This window comes from Achroia grisella, unplaced genomic scaffold, assembly GCF_030625045.1.
Source record: "Achroia grisella isolate CSIRO2021 unplaced genomic scaffold, CSIRO_AGI_Agris_v1 utg1573, whole genome shotgun sequence".
NCBI lineage: Eukaryota > Metazoa > Arthropoda > Insecta > Lepidoptera > Pyralidae > Achroia > Achroia grisella.
Genome location: NW_026712655.1, coordinates 1,593,142 through 1,616,336, shown reverse-complemented (window position 1 = coordinate 1,616,336; position 23,195 = coordinate 1,593,142). Strand labels below are relative to the sequence as shown.

General features: G+C 31.5%; 2 protein-coding genes across 3 annotated transcripts in view; one reads left to right on the top strand and one right to left on the bottom strand.

The window, feature by feature from the left end:
* The window catches only part of LOC131841179 (mitochondrial uncoupling protein 4), a 45,815-nt gene extending 33,415 nt beyond the window's left edge, over nt 1–12,400 (bottom strand). Inside the window, exons 1-2 of one of the 2 annotated variants that reach the window (XM_059189445.1) lie at nt 12,102–12,400; nt 8,658–8,721 (exon numbers count right to left, since the gene is read on the bottom strand). The gene's annotated coding sequence lies outside the window, so the exon portion shown is untranslated. Of the gene's footprint in view, nt 1–883; nt 1,172–8,657; nt 8,722–12,101 lie in introns of those variants that run through there. The other variant, XM_059189444.1, reaches the window with a different exon arrangement.
* LOC131841178 (uncharacterized) lies at nt 11,847–23,184 on the top strand. Its single transcript, XM_059189441.1, has 6 exons — nt 11,847–12,089; nt 16,515–16,611; nt 18,097–18,408; nt 19,052–19,241; nt 21,653–21,797; nt 22,105–23,184. The coding sequence occupies exons 1-6, from the start codon at nt 11,941–11,943 to the stop codon at nt 22,202–22,204; spliced, it is 993 nt and encodes a 330-aa protein (XP_059045424.1). The 5' UTR covers nt 11,847–11,940; the 3' UTR covers nt 22,205–23,184.
* Nucleotides 23,185–23,195: the final 11 nt, after the last annotated feature.

Below are 23,195 nucleotides of genomic sequence, written 5' to 3'. Positions count from 1 at the left end.
TTAAACAGAATTTACTGGCAGAAACTGATACTCAGTATAACCGATTCTTAATGAAACAATCTTGAATATTTACGAAAAAGTATATTTTAATTGTTAAAGGACGAGCAGGTGAGCACGACTACAAGACAACAGCGTTCCAAAAAGTTTGAAGTAAATATATTTACTGACTGTGAATATACTTACTGACTGAACTGGAACAATGGTGAGCCATTGGCCGTCAGTACTTCATTGAATTATTGGAATTGAATCGCTCCAAAACATATCTTCAATATTTATAGTTCAAGTAGTTGAGATCATGTTAATATAAACTTAGGTTTTTACGAATTTTGCATGTCAACAGTTACATAGATTAGGGGTCTTCCCTATAGGTGCAAGTTACGTTTACATACATATAGTATTATTTAATATATAATGTAACCTATAGGTATATGACGTATCTAGATTATATCTGCACGAGTTTGGTAGTGATGTTGTTTGCGGTGGTGACCGAATCCATTGTCGCATTTCACCTAAATAAACTGTTTAGCTTTCTCATATAAACAGACTGCTTTGTTGGAGATTTTATTTAATTTCTGATGAGATTCTAAGGGATTCTAAGGGTATAGTAGTTATTTTACTCAATCGGAAAGAAATTATAAGTACCTACTACTACTTACTCCATACCTACTATTATTTACAATGTGTCAAAAGGTCAATGTCTGATATCGATCAGATAATCTGATAAGAATATAACGGACTTCAAATACTATATTTTCTATCCAATGCATAATTTAGGAGAAATAATTAGTATTACTGCTTAAACTTAGTTACTTAGATTAGATCTAGCATCTAATTTAAATACTAATTTCTTATTTTTAAACATGTACTTGCTATTAATACCCACATAAATCAAGCCAGTTATTCCAATGAATGTGCTGCTTTTTCAATAATTCAACTCGTAATGTATCTTTCATCACCTGATTCGGGCCACAATGTAAACAGTAAACTTATTACATAAATGCCTGTATATAATCACGCGTCGAGTGAAAACATAAGAGTGAGAAGGTGATATCAGCTATAAAATGAATTGGAAAGGGATAGGAGTGTTGTGCTTGGCCCAAATTCGCGGTGGAGCAATCGCCCGCGGCGCAAAAGAGCGCATTGAAAGAGGCAACCGGGTAGCGTCCGACTCACATCGCTACCAAGTTGTGACTACTTACTGCGATTATTATTGAAGTCAAGCGCCACGCTAGTAGGGCAATTCGTGAGATGGTGCCCAAAATGTTAAAACCATTATTTTACTTCATGGAATAAGTGTTTGATGACATTTTCTTCTTTATTGTTGAGTATTTTGTACTGCTACTACCATACTTTTACTGCCTTGTACGTAATTAGATGTATTATAGAAATAGGTTGCATACAATTATTTCAAATTATTATTTTCGAATGAAATAATTATGTATCTACTAATTCTAATCATTGTTTCAAATAAAAAAAAAACTATAAATCTTCGGAAAACTACTATTACATTTCTTATCTACGTAATCTACTTTTACATTTCTCTATATCTAGAATTAGAAATAATATTTGAAAAAGGTCGATCATCTATTTCCTTGTAAATGCCATGCCAAAAACCTAAATATAGAGCTGTGGCGAAAATAATAGTCTCACAACAGCAAAATGCTGTCCAAACGTTATATAACTAACTATTTATATATATCTACACTACCTGTCTGTATCTACTCTATCTGTAAAAATATCGTATTCGTATTCAGTTAGTGCTGAATATCCCTACTAAGCTTCTGACGGCAAAGAAAGAACTCATTGATCTATATGCATATACAACTATACTAAAACAGCTGACGCTTGTATACTACGGTGACGTCACGTCATTCAGAAATCGAGTTTTGCGAAACCTTCATTGGACACAACTACGTAACGTATTACCTACGTACCACTTTATCTTATGAATTATGGTTATGAACTAAAGTGACATTGATATTATATAATGTAATTAGAAACGAAATTAAACAACTATTATTTATACAAACATTGACTTTAGGCTGTCTAGATATGTTGTTGTTGCATGAATGAAGAGAAATTAACAAGAACTTAGTACATAGGTACTAAGTATCATGAAACAGGAAGGCGACTATCTAAATCGAAATAAAATGAGTGAAAACCGTAATCCCATATAACAAAATGGTAGAACCTATACGTCTGAGAAACTCCATCAATGTATCCATAACATTGATGCATTAAATGAGATTGCTTTAAAGTCGTTTTCTGTTTCTCGAACCAATTCAGTCGTATTCAGTCGTCAAAATATAACTTATATATCGAAATACCTATATTGAAATGAACAATGCCCTCGTGTGTTTTCATTTCTCAGGTTTTGTTATGTTTCTCGTATATCTCGGGTATTCGATAGTCCGTACTTTCTACTGGTATATCAACCACCCTTCAAACCAGACTACAGTTACGCGGCGCCACTTTGGCGGCAGAAATAGAGTCAGATTTTCATGCATCTATATCTACATCTAGACAGTAATGATTATACGTAGAACTGAACTAATTACACAAAGATATGTATATAGACCGAACATACATACGCATAGATATATTTTATGAACATCGCCTACAAACTGGCCAATTTTATAGCTATTATCAAATCAAGTGTGATTTAAAGAGATCAGAGTGAACGAAAATTTCAAATAACTTTGTTTTTAATGTATACGGTTATACTTCTTTCTGAAGGATTTTAAAGATATTTCGAAATATATCCCTGAAACTTATTAATTAAACATAACATCTATAAGATAAGTAAAAAAAAAAATAGAAAGTGGAACCGGTTTTTAAGTGTAATTAACTAACAATTATCATAGTTGCTTTAGAAGAGTTACCTTTTTCATTAAGAATTTTAAAATCATTAAAGTGAAATAAATAAATTAGATACAGTTTTCTTAACATTGTTCATTATCGCAAAATTTTAAATCACTGGTTTAAATGGTTTTAGGTACACAGAATATTCTAATGACATACTATTAGAAATGATAAATTACCTACCTGGTTCGCCTGATAAAGTAGTAATCTTTGCTCCTGCAAAGAATTAGTCATTATTATTCCGTCATTCAGTATTGTTATGTGGGTAATTATGTGGCTTGGTGCATTGTAGTTTTTTCACGAACTTGTTCGACAATGAATGAAGCCGCAAGAATGACTTCATTAACTTTACAATAGATGATAATCACTACAAAATACTACTCTATATACTAATTGTTATTCCTTTTATCTAATTGCATGCTATTAATGGCATATGATAATGATGAAATTAATTCAACAGTGCATCAACAGATGGCGTTACTTGTAGTCTGCTTGCGTTCACTACAAAATTATCTTTGTTTCTTGGTATTTGACTGGGCCGCTATCGCTTCCAAGAGCGAACAGTTGTGATACGAGTCACAACTGACTGACCTTGAGGCAAAAAGGAGAATTCAATTTCCCGCCGCGGCGTTTTTCTTATAGTTACGAGAATACTAATAAGTCGGGACTGGTTCTTAGAACTTATTTTGAATTTTAGAACATCGGTTCATGATGATTAATATTTGTAATACTAATAAAGAGTACAGTTACTTAGATAAATTAATTAGTTTTTTTTATACTTTGCTAAATTTGAAATGAAACCTAACGTTATAAACATTAATCAATAATAATTTTTAAGGTATATATTTATTAATGTCATAAGGTATCAATTTATATTTGCCTAATTGATAATGAATACATCGAACAACAAACCAAATTAATCCTATAGACGGCAGTTGGTCCACTGTTGGGTACCTATTCAAAATATATTTGGAAAAATGTGGACATGGCAAAAATCACGTTCACCATGCGACATCGATAGTTGACAATGCCTCTTGCTACGCGATCTGGGTTTTATATTAATTTACTTATTTTTAATAATAAATAAAATACAAGGTTTATATCTACTATAATAAGTGATAAAACTTTTCATTTTTGTACTCGTATAAAAGGGTATACGTGTTTGATCAGTTTAATTTTATGTAACGAGTAACCCATATCTAAATGGTACTTATTACCTCGTGATTGCATATTATAAAATATATATATACGTCGCGAATATTATATTATAACTATTTATAGATGCGGGCCGCAGATAGAGGCGTCCTGGTTTCACGATCAAAGAAGTTAATCTATATTAATTGCAATCACCCTTAAGCTAGAATGCTAATTTGGTTTTCGAATTTAAATTTATCTGATTTGGCAAGGACTAATAAATCCTAATGGTAAATGGCAACTATGGCCTATATAACTATAAACAGCAATACGGACATCAAGTATATAATACTCGTGTCATTCCGGAGAATTAAGATGTCAAGCTCCCGTAACCTCTAAAAAATATGTTATAAACGAACATTGCAATCTAAATTCCCTAAACGACAAAAATACCCGGTTCATTCTTACGGTAGAAGCAATGAAGCTATATAAATGTGTAGTAAAGTAAAAACCATAGAATTAATGGGTGTTTTAAAAATTTACCCAACTTCCAGGAATCACAGTCTACCTGGAAATTGTATTAAGTTCTAAATACTGGTCGTTCTATTAGAAAATTGTTTTTAGACCTTTATCATCATCATTAGGATCATGCCTATCTAATAATATCCAGCTCAGAATCCTGCTTATCACCGCCTTTAGTGTTTGGGACCTGCAATCTTTATAGTTTTCTTATATTTTTAAACAATATTATATTAAAAGTAGACACAATACATATGGAAATAATTATTAATACTTATAAATCACTTGGATATTCATATTATCCACTAACTAAAATATAATAATTAATATAGTGTGCCGCAATATTCTGCCTCCATATGGATGCTTTACCTACGGTTTGAAACAGCCATTCTATTCAAATTTCTAAAGAATATAGACTTTACATGTTGAATACAAAGTTGATTATTGCTCGTTGTTACACAAGAAACTCCAACAAACACGATCACTATCGTAAAAATAACTCTGCCTTCCAATACTGATCTTTCAACCAATGAATGATGGTTGATTTTTGTGTGAACACGACAACTGTTAAATTCCACGTCTGCCGTTGTGAAACAATCCTTATCGTGCGATGAGCTTACATTCTGACAGTATAAAAAATTAAAGCCCGTCAAAACCCTCGGCAACATTTGTTCCCTTGCTTTTTGTGCGAGTGTCCCGGGGCCCGGTCGTACCCTACGCTTTCTTCTTTTAGGGCTGCCTGGCGGCTGTTATAACCCTGCTTTCAAACGGCTTCCCATTATAGTTATATTTTGTTGAATTTGAATTCACTACGATCGGTTGTACTGGTTCGTTATCGTATTTGCGTTATGCAGGGCCCTTATCTGTTTTGTACGTACAATCTATTGTCGTACAGTACGGTTGAAATAAAAACAAGGTCTGTACATATAAACGAATAGTTTTACAACTCATTTACATTGTACTGTACTATGAATATCTATCTGTTGTACCGTAAATGTACCTATATACGTTATTTATGTGTTACTTTGGAGCATAAATAATGGAATGAAAAGAAGAAGATATTATATTTTTTGTACATCGATTGATTGTTACATCTACACGGGACATCTTGATTAATATTTTGATAACCATGTCCCAAATTACTTATTTTCTATGTATACTTAACGCATACCTACTAAAATTACGAATTAATTGTATTGTCGAGATAAATATTGGAGGGATTTACAATATATCCTATTTTATTTAGAATAGTGTGTGTCAACTAATGTTTGTCCCAATGTGTCACTAGTTAACAGATTTTATATCTATAAAATCTAGATGTATTTGATATCATATGATCGGAATCGTAATGTATCATTGTCGAGAAACATATGCTAGATGTGGTCACCGATGAGGAAGAAATGTCGGCAAAACCGTGATTTGTTAACTCTGATATCTTAACATCTCTACGTCCCAGACGGGCGCCACTTTGGAAGTATATTTCTCTTTATTACTTATACATAATAGTATAAATGCGATAGTATGTCTGTTTAGCTGTCTGTTCACTACCTTTTCGCGGGTAAACGACTGAATGTATTATATTTTATTCAAATGTGACATGCAGATACATTTTCTCAGGAACTGGAACTTAGGCTATCTTTTATTCCAAAAACAGAGAACGTAAAGCTAAAAAAAATTTTTTTTTAATATATGAAATAAGTGACACACTGTTTCAATAAATTCAATTCCAAATTCAAATTACAAGATGCCTACGACATTGAAAACAAAAAAGTTTAGTAAAGAGGTTATATATAGTATAACTTTTTACTCTACTTACAAAACATTAATTTCCCTTTATATAATATAAAAATATGTGAGTTAAAATATGGCAATGAAATTATTGTATCGAATAAATACTACGCCTACTATATGTTTATGTCACAACATAAAACAAAAAACAGCAACCCGCGAGCTATGTTTATGGTGTTGCAAGTGTTCATGGACGGAGGTTTACCGTTGGAATGAGGTGAACCATAGTATGCTTACCTTGTTACGTTTGTCACTCTCGTGGTATAAAAAGGTAAAGAATACCATAGCGAATTCGTTCTGAGGTACTGTAATTATCTAAATAATACACATATTAAAAGGAAAACAATTATTATAAATAGTTATAATAATAAGTGTGCAAAACTATATAAAATAAGAAAGTATAATAAAGGATACTTATTACTGAATTAAGATAAAAAAAGTAGCTTTAGTGAAAGAATTAAAAACATATATGCTGTGTTTCCTGACAATACTTCTACTTAATAGTGCACATAATGCAATTGTTGTAGTTTTAATTTATATGTACATAGTAAAAAAGAAAATAGAAAAAAAGACTAGGAATACTGAGATATTTATATAGGAACGATTGAGTACAAAAAAAATGTATAAAAACAGAACTATAAATTTAAAATGGAAAAGACATTTCTGATTAGCAAGTACAGTAGTAATATATATAAATACCTACATAGTGATGACAATAAGCGTCATAACATGACGCTACAGTATAATATATAGTCCCTAACTAGTAATCACGTTTGATAGGTCACGGTTGCTTGCAAATCACACACGGAACATGTACCTAGTTCTCGTCACAATCCGCTATATAAAGTATATCGCTATGTAAGTATATCCGCTATATAAAAAAATATATATATGTATAAATGAAAAACATTTACAAAAGACATATTATAAAGACATCAATTATCTTAATTGTGTAACCGAACCCAAAACGATAAATTGTTAGAATTTTCGTCTATAAGTTCTTTGACGGAATATGTTCGCGGCTATGCCAGAAACGGCCAAACTTTTCATTATTAGTACAATACGTGCTAACTTAAACTTTAGTACTTGTTTTACTCCAATCGCTTTACAAACTAAAAAATATATACATACCTGGTCTACAAAAATGATGGTAACATGAGAGAGTCTCAGTTCAGCTATACCATTATCTCAAAAGTCACTATGTGGACACTTGTATAAATTACCCGAACACGCCACGATATCATTGCAATTACCGTCACGACATAACAGCGAAGAACAATGTATGTAAAAAGTAATAAAATTTATTTTTTTAAACAAATGAAAGACACAAAAACTGTGTGTAGTATAGTTTAGTGTACTTTTTTTTATGTTGCATATTATTGTTTTAATATGAAAAATCACAAAGTGTCATGTCACTGAGCCATTAACTTGACATTGTTTGATGATTACCACGGATTGTATGAAGAGTTACATGATGACGTGATAGCCATCGTGTTATTCGTTTGACGATTATAAGTTACTAACGTGGTGGACCATCAGCTTTTGACATTCCAATCACCTAAAAACAATTCGCTAATAGTGTACTAATGGTAAGCATTTTGATGCAAGTTTTTTAGTGTGTGTCAAGCTAACAGCTTAAAAAATGGTGTTATGATTCGCCATAAAACACGAACTAATGAAGTAACTCATAATAAAAGATTTTGTGTAAGTTATTTTGTGTGATCCATTCGCTTTTCAAAAGGATGTCGATGATCTGGATGTGATTATGTTTCGTTTTAATTAATTTGATCAGGGTTGAATTCATGGAATTGAGGACAATATTAAGCACATTAAATTAATAATAATCTAATAATGAGTGACGAAGTTTATGACTAACTACACTTATTCTGAGGAAATAATATTAATAAATATGCATATTAATTGAGGCTGTTAAGCTCAGCTGGTTAGAACGCCCAATTTAAAATATAATGAGGTGGTCGGGAGTTCAAATCTCTCATAAGCTGCTTAATTAATATTTCTTTTTAACCTTAATATATATATATATTTACAATAAATAGATCAACTCATACATAATTTCTTCTTACCTGGAATGCACTCAGAACTGGCGGCAGTTTTAGACATATAATAAGAGTCTTTAAAAGATCTACATAAATAAAGATATTTTGTTTTGATTTGATTTGAATTAGGTAAGTGTGAGTAACTCAAAACGTAAATTTTAGACGAAAAACCTTATATTGGATAGAATATCATAGCAATAAGAATAACAATATACAATAGTCGAATTGATAATTTATTCTTTTCTCAAGTTAGTTGAGAGGATACGCTAATACATAGGGTTATATTTAGAAACTTACCCGATTTGCAACCGGCTTTACTTCCGTGTTATTAGGATGATGATCATAACTGTGGAGACAAATCCTGTAACAATGAGTTAAATAGTATTAATATACCGTGACACTGAGAATCCATTTTATATTAACACTATATAGCAGTTTCCCGCGACTTCGTCTCCTTTTAAAGATAAAAGCAGCATATGTCCATCCTAGTGCTATAATTCTATCTTTACGTCAAATTTCATTAAGATCGGTTTAGTAGTTGTGAAAAGGTAAAAATAATATCTAATTTATATTATTAGTGTGAATAATATCATTATTATCAATGATATCCTCAGGAAATGCAGTGAATAAGATATGTAACCACATAGGACTCTCCTAATATCGTGATGTCCATATTGTTGTTCATGTAAGTACCTACATAAAAATATAAGCTACGGTTGGTTGACACTTTTCATTAAGTTGTTTGTTTCTTTGTTTATGTAACAGAATCGTAAAGCTACTTAAAAGCATGAACTAAATTTGGAACATATTGCGATGGAAATATAAACATTGTGGTAACATCAAATGAAACAATAATGGAAATGGTTGGCAGCTTAGGAACCATTAACAGTCATTCGCGACGCTTAAAGTACTAAAGTGTTTATTCTACAAAGTAATTAATACAATGACATTACTTCTTTAGGCTCTTAATGAATGTTTTTTTGTCATTATTAAATTTAATTACTATTTTGTATGAATAATGTCTAAACGGATTTTGGAGACTTTTGGAATGGAATATGTGAACTTTTTTTTTTATTTTATGGCCTTAATGGTTTAATATACTCATACTGTCTCGCCATCAGATGGCCGTAGATACGATTCCTGCACAATGTTAACCTTTATATTCGTTTTAGTGATTTCAACTTCATTATGTTGCTGTCAGTTGTTTAATAGTCAGTTTGAGATGAGGATGGTGATGGGTTATATATATAAATGATATCTATAGGTATTTACTTATTTCATTTGTGTTACTCCTTACCACAAAACAACCAAATTACCAGTAATTATAGTATTTTCATACTACTAGTACCAAATACATATTAAGAAATCTAGACTGAGTCATGTTGGCTCGTTAGCTCAGCTGGTAAGAGCGCCCATTTAATTTTAATAGAGGTGGTCGGGGGTTCAAATCCCTCACGAGCTGGTGAATTAGTTTTTCCTTTGTTTTTTTCCGATTCTAATTAACAATGATCAATACACACTAGATAAAGTACAAATACATTATAATAAAAAAATTATATAAGTGTGGTCAAGTTGGATAAATTTATATTTCTGTTTCTTTGTTTTTACGAGTGAGTCCAACATTTAAGTATGATTGTTTCTATTAATTATTAACCGACTTATAAATTAAAGATGAGTGTAAACCTTTCCTTTTCACATGTTTTTTTTCATAGTCTTTATAATTCAGTTATATTAAGCTACTAATTAAACCCTGCGACTGTGCTTACGGTACTTACATAGTAAATAATAAACATAGTAATTGCATGTACGTAAAAATAAGACAAATATAACTGAAAATGTAAGTACCTAAAATATAAGACTCATCTCGAGTAATGTACCTTATTTTTACCTATAAGAACTAATACTATGTACATTTTATTGGAAGAACAATGTAATACAAAACTCTACTAGAAATTGTTTTACGTAAAATAATGTATTTGATGAATTATTGATTACCAATTTACAATATTAAAGCAGGTAACAGTTTTAGGTGCAAAATGTTTGAGTTACGATAAGTAATAAAAAATGAAGTCACCATGACGATGTTGTCATTGATGATGTTTAAACGATAACTTCAAAGCTGAATCGATTTTGATGATTATTTTCGTAATCGACATATTCTATTGCTCTTATAGTTAGGTACTTTTGCTTGGTTTGGTAGACTTTTATATGCCTGTTTAAATTTATAATAATAATAATGATGACGTCATGTACCTAAGTGCAAAATATGTAAGTTCCTACATATTTTTTTGCACTTATGTTTCGTAGAGTTCTTACTTATTCTATGTAATCGGAGGGACGACTACTATAACGACTTCAATGAAATTTCTATACTAGACAGATTTAGGATCGACAATCTGCGCAACCATATAAATTCAACAATTAATCGCAATTTGTTGCATTTTAATGTTTGAATGAATTACCTACCTACACAACGTACACATATGGTATACATCTACTTGACAATAGTTACAAAAGTGGACCTCGGTCCATCACATTTAGTCTAAAGTAAATAATTAATCATAAATACATATTTATGATTAATTTACTCATTACCCAATATAAATTGTTCAATCTATTCATAATCATATTGGTATTTATTTAAAATGGATTGTTATTTTTTCTGCATGACAGAGTAGTCCTTAGGTACATACTCCAGAATAGACTATTGAATCATTCAACTGATGGTCTGATTCTGACGAATGAAATTAATAGCTTCATTATTTAATTATTACAAATATCAAATAATAAGCAGATAGCTGAGTACATGTATGTAACAAATACGAAAATTAAAGAGGGAGCAGAGCACATGGCGATCTATCAAAACAACAAAGCCGATTGGTTTGGTGACGTTCCACCCCGGTGATATGTACGTCCTACTACCTAAATGCCTTATGTACACCGCTAGTTACTACTTCATGACTACTCCGAGCTCAGTGTGTACTGCAATGCAACGGAAAATATGCGTGTTTACCAAAGTCGTTTCGGTAGAACGGTGTCGTGTGTTGCGTCACGTTAAGGAAATTGATATTACTCCGAGGTCGCCGTGACTAACATGAAAGTGATTATTGTGTTCATATTGTGAATTTCTCTTATCATACTAACATTCAAATGTTACATTGTGATTTAGTAAAAGAAATGGGATTTATTTTTTCTATCCTGTTATTCCCAGTGGGTGGATGCCAGACAAATGTCCGACGCCACGAATCAAGGCACGTCCGATATAACCTTGTGATGTTGAGTAAGTACATTTTTTGTTTTCTGTACACTTAATTAGTAAAAATAAGCAAATAAATCTATATAAAATACAAAATAAGACATATTACAATGAATATAAAGCCTATTTAATTGAATTATAACCAAAAATCCGGGAGAAAATAACACATTTCAAATATTATTATTGAACGTCACTGCGAGGTTTAGTCAACAAGATGGCGTCGAGTGGGGAGAGGGCGCCCAGTTGGCCAGGTGCTGCCGCCGCGTCGAGTTCGGCGCTATAGCTAAACTAAATACGCAGTGTTGTACATTTAGAACGTTCACAATGGCTACCGCGAAAGACACGTCTACTTTCTTTCTGGAGGCAGATGCAAAAGAATTCGACAGTGTATTGAAGTTATATCCACAAGCGCTTAAACTTAAAGCTGAACAGAAAACAAAGAAACCAGAAGAGCTTGTAAAATTGGACAATTGGTAAGTACGAACGTCTTTGAAAGGAGAAAATGCGGCCGTGGCGTGTCAATGAACTTGTATTGTGTGTGTATCCGTGCAAACTGATTTGATAGCTACCTCCCTCGCGGACTGCATCTCTAGTCCGCGGACTGCTCATTAAAATCACTGCGTCACGTGGGATCGATGTCAAATTGACACGATCGTTTTTCCTGAAGCCAGTGTGGGGAAAAATATCGCATCGCTCAGGCGTTATAAAATGGTGGCTGTCCTTAATGATACGACTCGTTTAAATGCATTTATGTGCATGTTTAACTGTAAATGGCGGTTAATTCCGACGATTTCTTAAATAAACATAATACTAAATGACACACATGATGTGTTTTTGTATTTGTAGCCACATAGTTTACAATACAATGCTTTGTTAAGTGCCACTACGGTTCACATCCGTTCAAAATGGTGACTTGCTCTTTAGATTTTGCTTACAATCTAAATAATATTTCAAAATTCAGAACATGTAAAAATAAAATTTTATCTGTATTCACCATAGTATCCGTTGTAAAATATTTTTTATTATTAATTTTATTATTTTTATTAGTTACTAAATGAGTCACTAAGTTGGAGGTTATGTCAGCATTTATAACATTTTTTTTAACTAATTGTCTGTCTATAGTACCGTATTTAATGTTATGTGTTTGTGAGAATATTATTATTTTAAGATTTATTGAAAAAAACAGAATACTTAAATTATTATATTTTATAAACACATGTATATGAAATAGAATAATTTAATTTATGATGACCTACTTTCATCAGAGCTCTTGTACTTTTTTGCTTTCTTAAATTTTATCAACTCTTTGTGGATAAAAGCGTTTCTTAATATTTTCAAATATAAATAATATAATTTACATAATTAATTTAAAAATATACTTTATATTTTAATATGCAGTAATAATAAAATATGTTAGCGAAATGTAAAATAAAGAATAGAACAAAATATAAACCTACATGATACACAATATAAATTATATATAAGAAAAATAAAATTACATATTATTTACATAATCATTACTTTGGAATAAAACATTCGTGCACCCAACTATGAAAAGAACATAAGTATAGGTGGTTTGAAGACTTACTTATTGTAGCTAGGTAATTACGATTATTTTTAAAGGGAAATATATTATGTTTTATCTACGCTAATAATAATATTTAAAGGGGAAAGTTTTGATTGTTTGTAATGCATAACTAAAAAAACTACTTGACGGATTTTAAAATACTTTTAAAGTCCGTCAAGTGCCTTTAGTATTATAAAGTAGTTATCCGAGTACAATGTTAACTAGTGATTAAAAAAAATAGAATTATCATGATATAGTAATAACATAACCAACACTTCGAAAGTATAAATCTTTATATATTACTTATATAGTAATAACTCTAAGGTCTATGTACCTACTTAGATACATTTCGTAGCTTAATACATTTTATTTTATAATTCCATAGAAACTATTTGTATTCTATATAGTTTTCTTACATTAATAAATGATACTACTTACTATTAATATATAATGGGTAGGTATAATTAAAAAAGCAGAAGCTGGCAAACACATGTTGTTTCAATATAACAAAATAAGCAATGAACATACTCAGCAAGCGCCTGTTACGGTAGTTAAAAATTCCCTCCTCTATCTTTGGCGTCCTCAAAATATTAAAAATTCTGTTAAGATATTTGATAAACATTTTCTTAATTATGTTATTGTTAAAGTTAAATATTAGACAAATAAATACTTTTACTTTTAAGATATAATTGAAGATGTCAATTTCAGCGTGAATTATAAAAGGATTAAGCGACAAGTATTTTTATTTTTGACCATTTAAAAGTTCATTCAAGAACTAATTAATGTATCTTAATATTTAACTTTATATGGGGATTGCCTTTGCATTTGTAGTAAAATGAAATCATTAAAAATGAAATCAATCTGTTGTTAGAATAGAACACACCAGCAGCAATTAAAAAACATATTAGTCATTTGCCAACGGAAAAAATATTTTTATCGACGAAATGATTTTCTCCCGTCCTTTTCAAGTTTACATTACATTAATATGTTTAGTTAGTTACCAACAGTTTGTACTTGATAACTTTATTAGGTACGCTTAACTATGTTATAACTATGATATTTTGCTCCTATTAACTACTTCCGTTTGTGTAAGTTATTATTCTTCATGTAATATTATTATTTTCCCCTTTTGCATATAACTTTATAATCATACAAATGGTATGTAACTAACCGTGTCTGTGGACAATGTAAAGGATCGACAATAAAACATTTTCTCTGTGTATTTATGCACGCAAATTTCAGAAAAGCCTTAATTAATTTGAAAATGGTATTTGCTTCATTTCATCGGTTCATAAATTTATACCATATATTTATGCTAAATATCGCAAGTAGTCGCGGGCACAGCTAGTTAATCACATTTAGCTGCTTGAGTTACGTTTTTCGTTGGGTCCTTCAAGTCCACGTCTAAATTTAACGTATATCGTTGTGTCCCGTTAATTGGTCCGTTATTAAATGAATTATATGGATGAAATAAATTTAAATAAATAGGTGAGCATATAAGGAAAAATGTACTGTTTTCAGGTACTTAGTATTTTAATTAGCTGTGTTAAATATAGATGTATCCTTTCCGATATAACAATGCACTAGAACCCTAAAATACGTATTCATGTTACTTATTGAATAGAGATTATTTACTTACGATTCAAATACTGCATTAGATTAAACTACATTATGCAGAGTTAATAAAACTCATCACTCACTCGTTAAAAAGACGTGGATCGAAATTCAGCCGTAATTTTTATGTCATTATGTAGCTACATGACATATTCGTCAATTATACTAATTTTGTTGGTTGTTGTAATCGGTCGGGAACCCTTTACTGCATTGAGTATTTATTATAAGTAGCTTTCTTTGTAAATCCTTTAAATTTGCTGCCTTAAACGAATGTTAACTACAATTAATTTATTAATTTTGTATTGATTAATTATATTATGCATATTATCCTTAAGACAGTATAAATCTAGTTATCAACATATAATAATGCGAGCATCAAGTTAGTACTCACTTAAAACCTCGAATAGCAATCTTATTTCGTTATATATAGTAAATCAAGTAATCCAAAAGGAAAGACTAATTTTGTAACAGTAAGAACTCCATACAGCAGGTGCATACAAACAATACGAAAAACTAAACAACAATAAAAAAAGAACTACTATTATTTAAAAAACTTGGAGACATACACAAAACAATTTAAAAATAAGTAGTAGCTTATAATTATATACACAATAGAAGAGAATAAGAAAAAACCATTGCAAAATTACAACTAAACAACAATATTTAAAATTTTAAATCGTATGTGCCAATATTCGTGGAACCCCGGCCAAAACGGATTACGTTGTTTTCGTACGTAAACCACTACGTAATTTTGCTGTATTTGTAGTAGAACTTAGTAGGTATCAAAGCTGTGAGAACGATCGAAATCACGTTAGCATTTTATCTTATCAATACCACAGATTAAATAATAGTTCAATACGATCGAGTTCAGCCATTCCAGTTATATAAGATCGATAAAAATATTCGAATAAACTTAAATATACTAGAGTACAACGAGAATAATTGATGTATACACCAATTTAAGATTATTATAAATGTAAAAGAGATTTAGGCTTACATTTCAAATTACAAGTTTACTTAGAAATCAGGCTATACAACTACATATTAAGTTTGCTTTTAAATTTGAGGAATTAATAACGACATATTTTTTAAATATAGGTACTACAACTGCTATTACTACATCCGCTATATATCTACGTAGAAAAAAAAGACTTTATAAATTTAACACATAAATACTTTGTGTAGATGTTATTTGTAGGAATCTTACCGATTCCTACAAATAACATCTACACAAAACAATATGTGGGGAAAATCATTAGAATGATCTCACATCTTATAAATGTGGTTGTTGATATACTTCGTTTATGCATGGGTGGGCTACCCATGCATAAACGAAGTATATCCATTGCAAACCACACAATCTACCCTTCGGAAATAAAAACCACAGCTCCTAAGAACGCTTCATTTCTATAAAGTACAATATACCTATATCCATAGGTCGTAGTGCTACAAGTCTAAACACGTAGTAATAGTCTAACAAATACTATACAAGACTTGCAGTATATTTTTAATTTCGTTGCAATACATTTAATTATGTTCAACCAATTATCGAAACAAGGAGTTTTCTTTTAATATATGATAATTAAACTGTGATAACAGCTGGGCTAATGGTAAAGAAAAGAAGTTATCCTCAAAACTAATCTTCTCTAATATTGATTACCTCCCCCCCCCCCCCCATCTAACGGTGGTAAACAGTTCTTGATTATATTGTTTACAGGTACCAGAATGAACTACCAAAGAAGATTAAGTCCCGCGGCAAAGATGCCCACATGATACACGAAGAGTTGGTGCAACTTATGAAATGGAAACAAGCGGTAAGTTAAGTTTATAACTTTAACTTTTAATTAATAATATATGGTTTCAATGGTTTCAAAGTCGAATAAAAATTAACAACTTCTAATTTTCCTTTCCTTTACTACGGTTGGTTTTACGTTTCTTATCTCCCCTAATGACATGAACAGTACCACACTACGTAATGCTTGGTCTCCGTATATATTACCGAGGCTAGAGTTGCCTCCATACCCAGTCATTTCCCTTCAAACCGGAACACAGCTTGCAAGCAAGCTGCGCGCGCAGCCGTACAAGTTTATAAAGTCACAAGCAATAATTTGTAAACACTAGTATTTTATTACAGTGACATTATTGATAACATCAAACAGTATGACATATTGTCAATAAATTGTTATTATGTGTGTATAAGGTTTGTTAATTAACCATTTATAAATTTACTGCAACTTCATTCGCATCTGTACCCAAGTCATATTAAACGTATACACGTTTGTAAGCACGCAAGTATATTTCATGAAACTCAGCTTCAATTTGGAAAATGAATTAATTCTGATGTAGGTGTTAATTTAGAAATTCAATTAATTAGCATCTAGTTGTCAATTTAGACGAATAGTTCGTTTTGATATTTCAAAGTCACACAATTACTATGATAATGCCTACATCAGTATAACAACCCTTCCAATCGTCTCTCAACTGTGCACTGATCTCTTATTTGACAAGGATTCATACTACTAACACAACTCTATCTTTCGAGCTTGATATTAATATTATTTTAAAAAAATATTTTCCTGAACATATGTATTTACTTTGATGCCTCTGTGTTCCATATTCGTTATTATACCCCTTTTGCCTCAAACATTCTGGAAATAAAAGAAATGGGGACAATAATCCTACTCCGTCATATAGTATGATTGTATAGCACTTATTCAGTATTATTTCAATACAGCGACAGACATACGTCGAGTAAATATTTATCAGTTGTATGATTATAATATGAACTAATAAAAAGACATTCTGATATCAGAGACACTTCAGTGTTGTTATTACAGACATAGTTTTATCAGTAGTACCATAACAAATAGTTCAGCTTATTCGTCTAATAATTTTTGTCTTAAGGTACGGGAAACATTTGTCTCTAGTAATGAGCCTATCCTATAACTTCTAGCCACAGTGCTCACTATCAACTGTTTCATAGTTTAGAGCCACTTATGATGATAATGTGACTATCTGTCCATCTATCCGTTCGTCTGTCACAGCTCATTTTTCAGAAACTACTGTCTGCTGTCGATTGTAATCAGAAATTGTCATAAGTACTAACGCCTGAATCAATATTTTTTTAAAGACAGAATGGATATTAATGAAATTTTATAATCGAGTAGATAACGCCCAACTTGAAAATAACTATAGCTAGGAAGTTTAACAAACTATAAGAACACATATTAGCCAAAGAGTTCCAAGTTCCAAGTAACATTTCCCACAACTGTAAGTAAGTTTTGCATATCTTGTTTCAGAGAGGAAGATTTTATCCACAATTATCATATCTTATAAAAGTAAATACACCAAGAGCCGTGATGCAAGAGACAAAGAAAGCTTTCCGCAAATTGCCTAACATTGAATCAGCCATGACTGCACTGAGTAATTTGAAGGGAGTCGGTACAGCAACGGCATCAGCGTTATTAGCGGCTGCCAGTCCCGACATAGCACCGTTTATGGCTGACGAGTGCTTACAAGCGATCCCAGAGATGGAGGGGAGCGATTTTACTGCCAAGGAATACCTCAATTTTGTAAACCACATTAAGAGTGTCTGTGATAGATTAAATCTGGTAAGTATCTAGACGATTCAAAACATTAATCAAACTGACTGTACCTCCGCTTTATGTTGAGTGGTAACAGTTGCTTGAATATGTAAAGTACTAAAGTGTTATTTCTCATTATTAGATGGTACTAGATATTACCATTTTAGAAACAAAATAGATCAACGCAGGCATTGTCAGTAGTAAAATAAATTTAGCGAAGACGTGTCTAGACGGGACACATAACAACTAATATTTTTCGGAATATCGACACAATCTCATTTCACATTTACGTCATCGTGAATAAGCTTAGAATATACAATAGAATTGGTTTGAAATACATCCAGGTTGAACGGCTATAAACTAATAATGCCTTTGAATTAACAAAGAAATTCATTTTAAAAGTCTTTTTAATAAAATATTACGAATTATATTAAAATAGCGCACAAAATGAGGCAAACATCAAGACACAAATAGATAACCATAAACACTTAGGTCTTAGTAAAACAATAATGAAGTAGACTTAGTATTCACAGAAAAAAGTACCTGTTATACTAAATAGGACATTAAGAAAAATAATCAAAGTTTTTACTATTCGTTGATCTATGATTGTTTATTTATTAACCTCTGTGTCCATGTTTATGTTAAAATTATTATTATAATTTATTTATAGGAACAAAATGGCTGTGGCAAAAAATGGTCACCACACATGGTGGAATTGGCGTTATGGACACATAACATAGTATCAGATTTACAGCCAGAGCTTCTCGGAAAACAGCCAAGTCTGACTGCACCTGCAAACGGTGGCTCGCCGCTACCCAGTGACGAAAGTAACCTTGAACCACCATCCACAAATGGAAACGGTAAGTTTATAACAAAATAAACATATATTTATATCACGTTTTTACTTTGTTTTTATGTATATTTGTTACAGTGCCTAAAATTGGTCTATAGAACTCAAATGAACACTTCTAGAAATAATTACTATTTGTTAAGATACTAAATACCACATCATTCAGAATATCAGAACAGCTTTCTAAGATACAACAGTTAAGCTATGCCAAGGTCTTATTATTTATCTGTAGGTCTTTTACATTATAAAATATTGTATGACAAAATTAACGATTTGTATCATGTACGTATTTTTTTATTTATTTAAAGTAATACTTGCAGCTTCCTTTGTGGCGACATCCTTTTGGCGTATTTTTTTTTCTTTTCAATTATCCTGTACATGTATTCCTTTGTTTTTCCCATGTACGTCATTAATAATTTCTTAAAAAGATAACTTCATTGCGTTAAATTATTAAAACTATTTGAAGGTATTTTTATAATTAAGTATGTAGATATAGAATATTGTATACTTTATCAGAATCAATAGAGCAAATTATAAGATACAGTTTGGCCCCTCCACTGTATGGATATAAAGACCTTTCTTAAATAAATAGTTTTGAACCATGTTTTTATAATAATAATAATATTTACAAGTTGACGGTATTTTTCTTTTTAAAGAAACTTTAATTCGACTCTGATTCAACTCAGATGAACGATGAACCAAAAATACTATAATAGCTTAACACACACTCAATAAAAATTTCTTTTATAAAATATAGGTAGGAAATATAACATATGAAAAAAGTGCAGTGAGTCATCATGGAGCACTGAATCAGTCAACAGCGTACTTGTTAACGCATGATTCTCTCCCAAAGTAGATCTGATGAATTTAATCTGCCTGCATATGATTACATTAGAATTCAACATAGCAGAGGAGGCTATTGTTATTGGTGTTACCTAATCATCAAATAGTAAATTTAAAATACACATACTTTAATAAAGTCGAAATTCAATAGAATAGATAACATCTATTTGAAGTTATCTGTCCTTTTATGACCTTATTTACACCCTTACACACGAAATCGTTATCTCCCTTTCCCTTTTTTGTATCATGGGTTTCATTGCTAATGCGTTTTTATTTTTTAAGTAATCATGTATTTTATTTAAGTATGGAAAAAATGCTTAGACACTGCCTGAGTATCAGCAGTACAGCAATTTTATAAATACATACTTAATTGAAAAAAATTGTCATGTCTGTCGGTCTGCGACTGGTGTATACGTATTTCCAATGACCTAGACAGCTATACGTAGACAATTTCGTAAAACAATATAACAATGGAACCACAAGTCAGCACACAGAAGGCTATTTAGACGGCGGTAGTATTGTACTAGGCAGCATTGTATTACACACCTATACTCATATTTATTATATTCCTTTTCTATCGCTTTCAAAAACAGACTCTTAGTTCAAATATATATTTTGTGCTTTTGTCCATTTTTATCTTCGCCAATAACATCAATTTTGTCTAAACGTAAATCAGTTTTATGTCAGTTGTTTACTCATTAGTTCCGCATTCACCCAGCATATAAAAAAGGAACTACCCTTCTTATTTTTATACTAGCTGTTCCCGCGACTTCGTTCGCGTAGAATATATTTTTATACCTTGTTTTTTTTCTAAAATAAAAGTAGTCTAAGTTACTCCTTATTTCATCAGCTACCTGCTAAAAAAAGTCCCGTCAAAATCGTTCCAGCCATTTCAAAGATTAGCCAGAACAACAGACCGACAGACAAAAATTATAAAAAAAAATATTTTGGTATACATATATGTACCGTATATATTCATATGTATTAAATACATACATGTAGTAAAAAACGGTTATTTCAATATTACAAACAGACACTAGAATTTTATTTATTAATCATTATACTTATAAATATTATAGATTACTAACAACTGGCGTCACTTGATATTAAATTTGTTAACGATGTTTACCATGACCCATTCCGAAAATTTTAAAGGGGTAATAAAATTGATGCCGCCACCATACACAATACGTTTTCAGTATATTATGATATTCAGTACTACATCAAAAATACATAATATTAAATTTAAATATCAAAAATATATGTTTATGATATTTTATAAGATTTTCTATAAAAACGATTGTTCCGACTTAGCAAGTTGTAGAGAAAAATATTTATAATCTATGGCCTATTGTTATCTGCAATATTGTATCATTCAAATGATGTCAGTTTTTTTTTTCAAATACCGCGACTCCGTATCCGTGCCCGTGACCGAGACATATTGGTTGACCAGACCTAAAAAACATAATATCATATACTACGTACCTATTGTACATGGTCATGAAAATTGATTCCTTAAGCTGTCAAAGAAACTCTCATCAAATGTACGACATTAGTAAAGATGTTTAATCATTGCAGGCAAATTAGGAGCAGATTCAGTAAATGAGGATACGACGACGTCATGTACAGAAGACTCGATGGACGCGAAAGCCGTGTCGCCCGCAACTCCCGCCTCACCCTCTGACAACTCGGACTCCGCCTTCAGTACGCCGCGCGCCAAACGGTAATTTTTATACGTCTTTAATAGCAATAAGCAGACATGACGCTGATAATAACAATTTTATTTATTTCAAACAGACTAAAACTGACAGTTTTGTAATTATGAATGCATGACCATTTAAATTACAAACCTTGTAACTCGACTTGTAACTGCAATTTTAAAATAGTACTTACATTATCGCGAACAATTTCACTCTTTAACACTACACGTTACTAGTTAAGCTTGTGATATATAGTTATAGTATTATTATGATTAATGTGCATTTTTATTTTAAGTAACTTAAATTTAAATATTCTTCATTTCGCTACAGACAATTAGAGGAGGCGAGTTCTGCAGAGGAAAACTCACTGGGCGACTCAACGGACGCGCCAGTGCCTGTCGCAAAAAAACTTCGAGAAGCTACCCACTGACATTCGCGCACTCCCACCAAACATCCCTCGTGCGCCTATAAATAGCTTTTTAGACTAAAATATTGTACCTAGGTAATTTATTTTCAATTCCGTTTAATTTTAACTTAGTATTAAGTTTTAAGTACCGGACGATTTTGTAAGTTTTATAGGGTATTAATTAATAATTTTGGATGCGTTGAATGGACTTACCGGGCGCGCTCCTCGAGAGTATATGATTGTACAATATTTCAATGTGAGTGTATCGGCGGAGTGGCCCGCGATAGGGCCTAGTTTTAGGTTTCGTTTGTAATAATTTTAACAGTTTACTCTTAGAACATCCAAGTTGCAAAATAATACATGAAATACATAACGTCCATACCTTATAATAATAAAGTATTACAAATTTCATGTCTCATAATGCACATTTTTTTTACAATATAATTTTTGATAACTTGTATTAAAATTAGATTTAATTCGCTTGGAGAAATGAGAAATAGAACTATGTAGTATAATAAAAATACACTATTTTTCTAGAAATGGTAAGAACCGCAAAAGCGCCACTTCTACACCATCCTCGCTTCTCCTAGACATTCAATGATACAAAAAAAATGTACAATATGAAACATGGATGTTGCATTCTAACTTTAATATCCGTAGACTTTTACTTTGCTATTGTAAGATATGGAGATGTTGAACGTCATGTGATATATTATAAGTTGAATGTTTTGAGACTAAACAATTTTTAACGTTTGAACGTTCGCATCCCGCGTGACATTCCAATAATTTGTAACAAGTAAATTTGGGCGGCGAGGGAGGCTCAGAGTCGCCGCAGTGAGATCCGGACCAGATGCCTTGACGAGGCCGCACAGGCCGTCAACGTCACACTCACCCATTGCCTTATGACACAGTCTGCCCGCAGAGTTTATATGCAACAAGATAATACAAAGGTCGTGTTACCCGGGCGCCGGGCACACGGGCCCACATGTAGTTTTATTGAACAAATATAAGATAT

Bases quoted from the DNA above. Each gene is read 5' to 3' on its own strand.
- LOC131841178 (XM_059189441.1), top strand. From the start codon at position 11,941: ATGGCTACCGCGAAAGACACGTCTACTTTCTTTCTGGAGGCAGATGCA. The intron at 16,612-18,096 runs GTAAGTTAAGTT...ATCTTGTTTCAG, and splicing joins TTATGAAATGGAAACAAGCG to AGAGGAAGATTTTATCCACA. The intron at 18,409-19,051 runs GTAAGTATCTAG...ATTTATTTATAG, and splicing joins TCTGTGATAGATTAAATCTG to GAACAAAATGGCTGTGGCAA.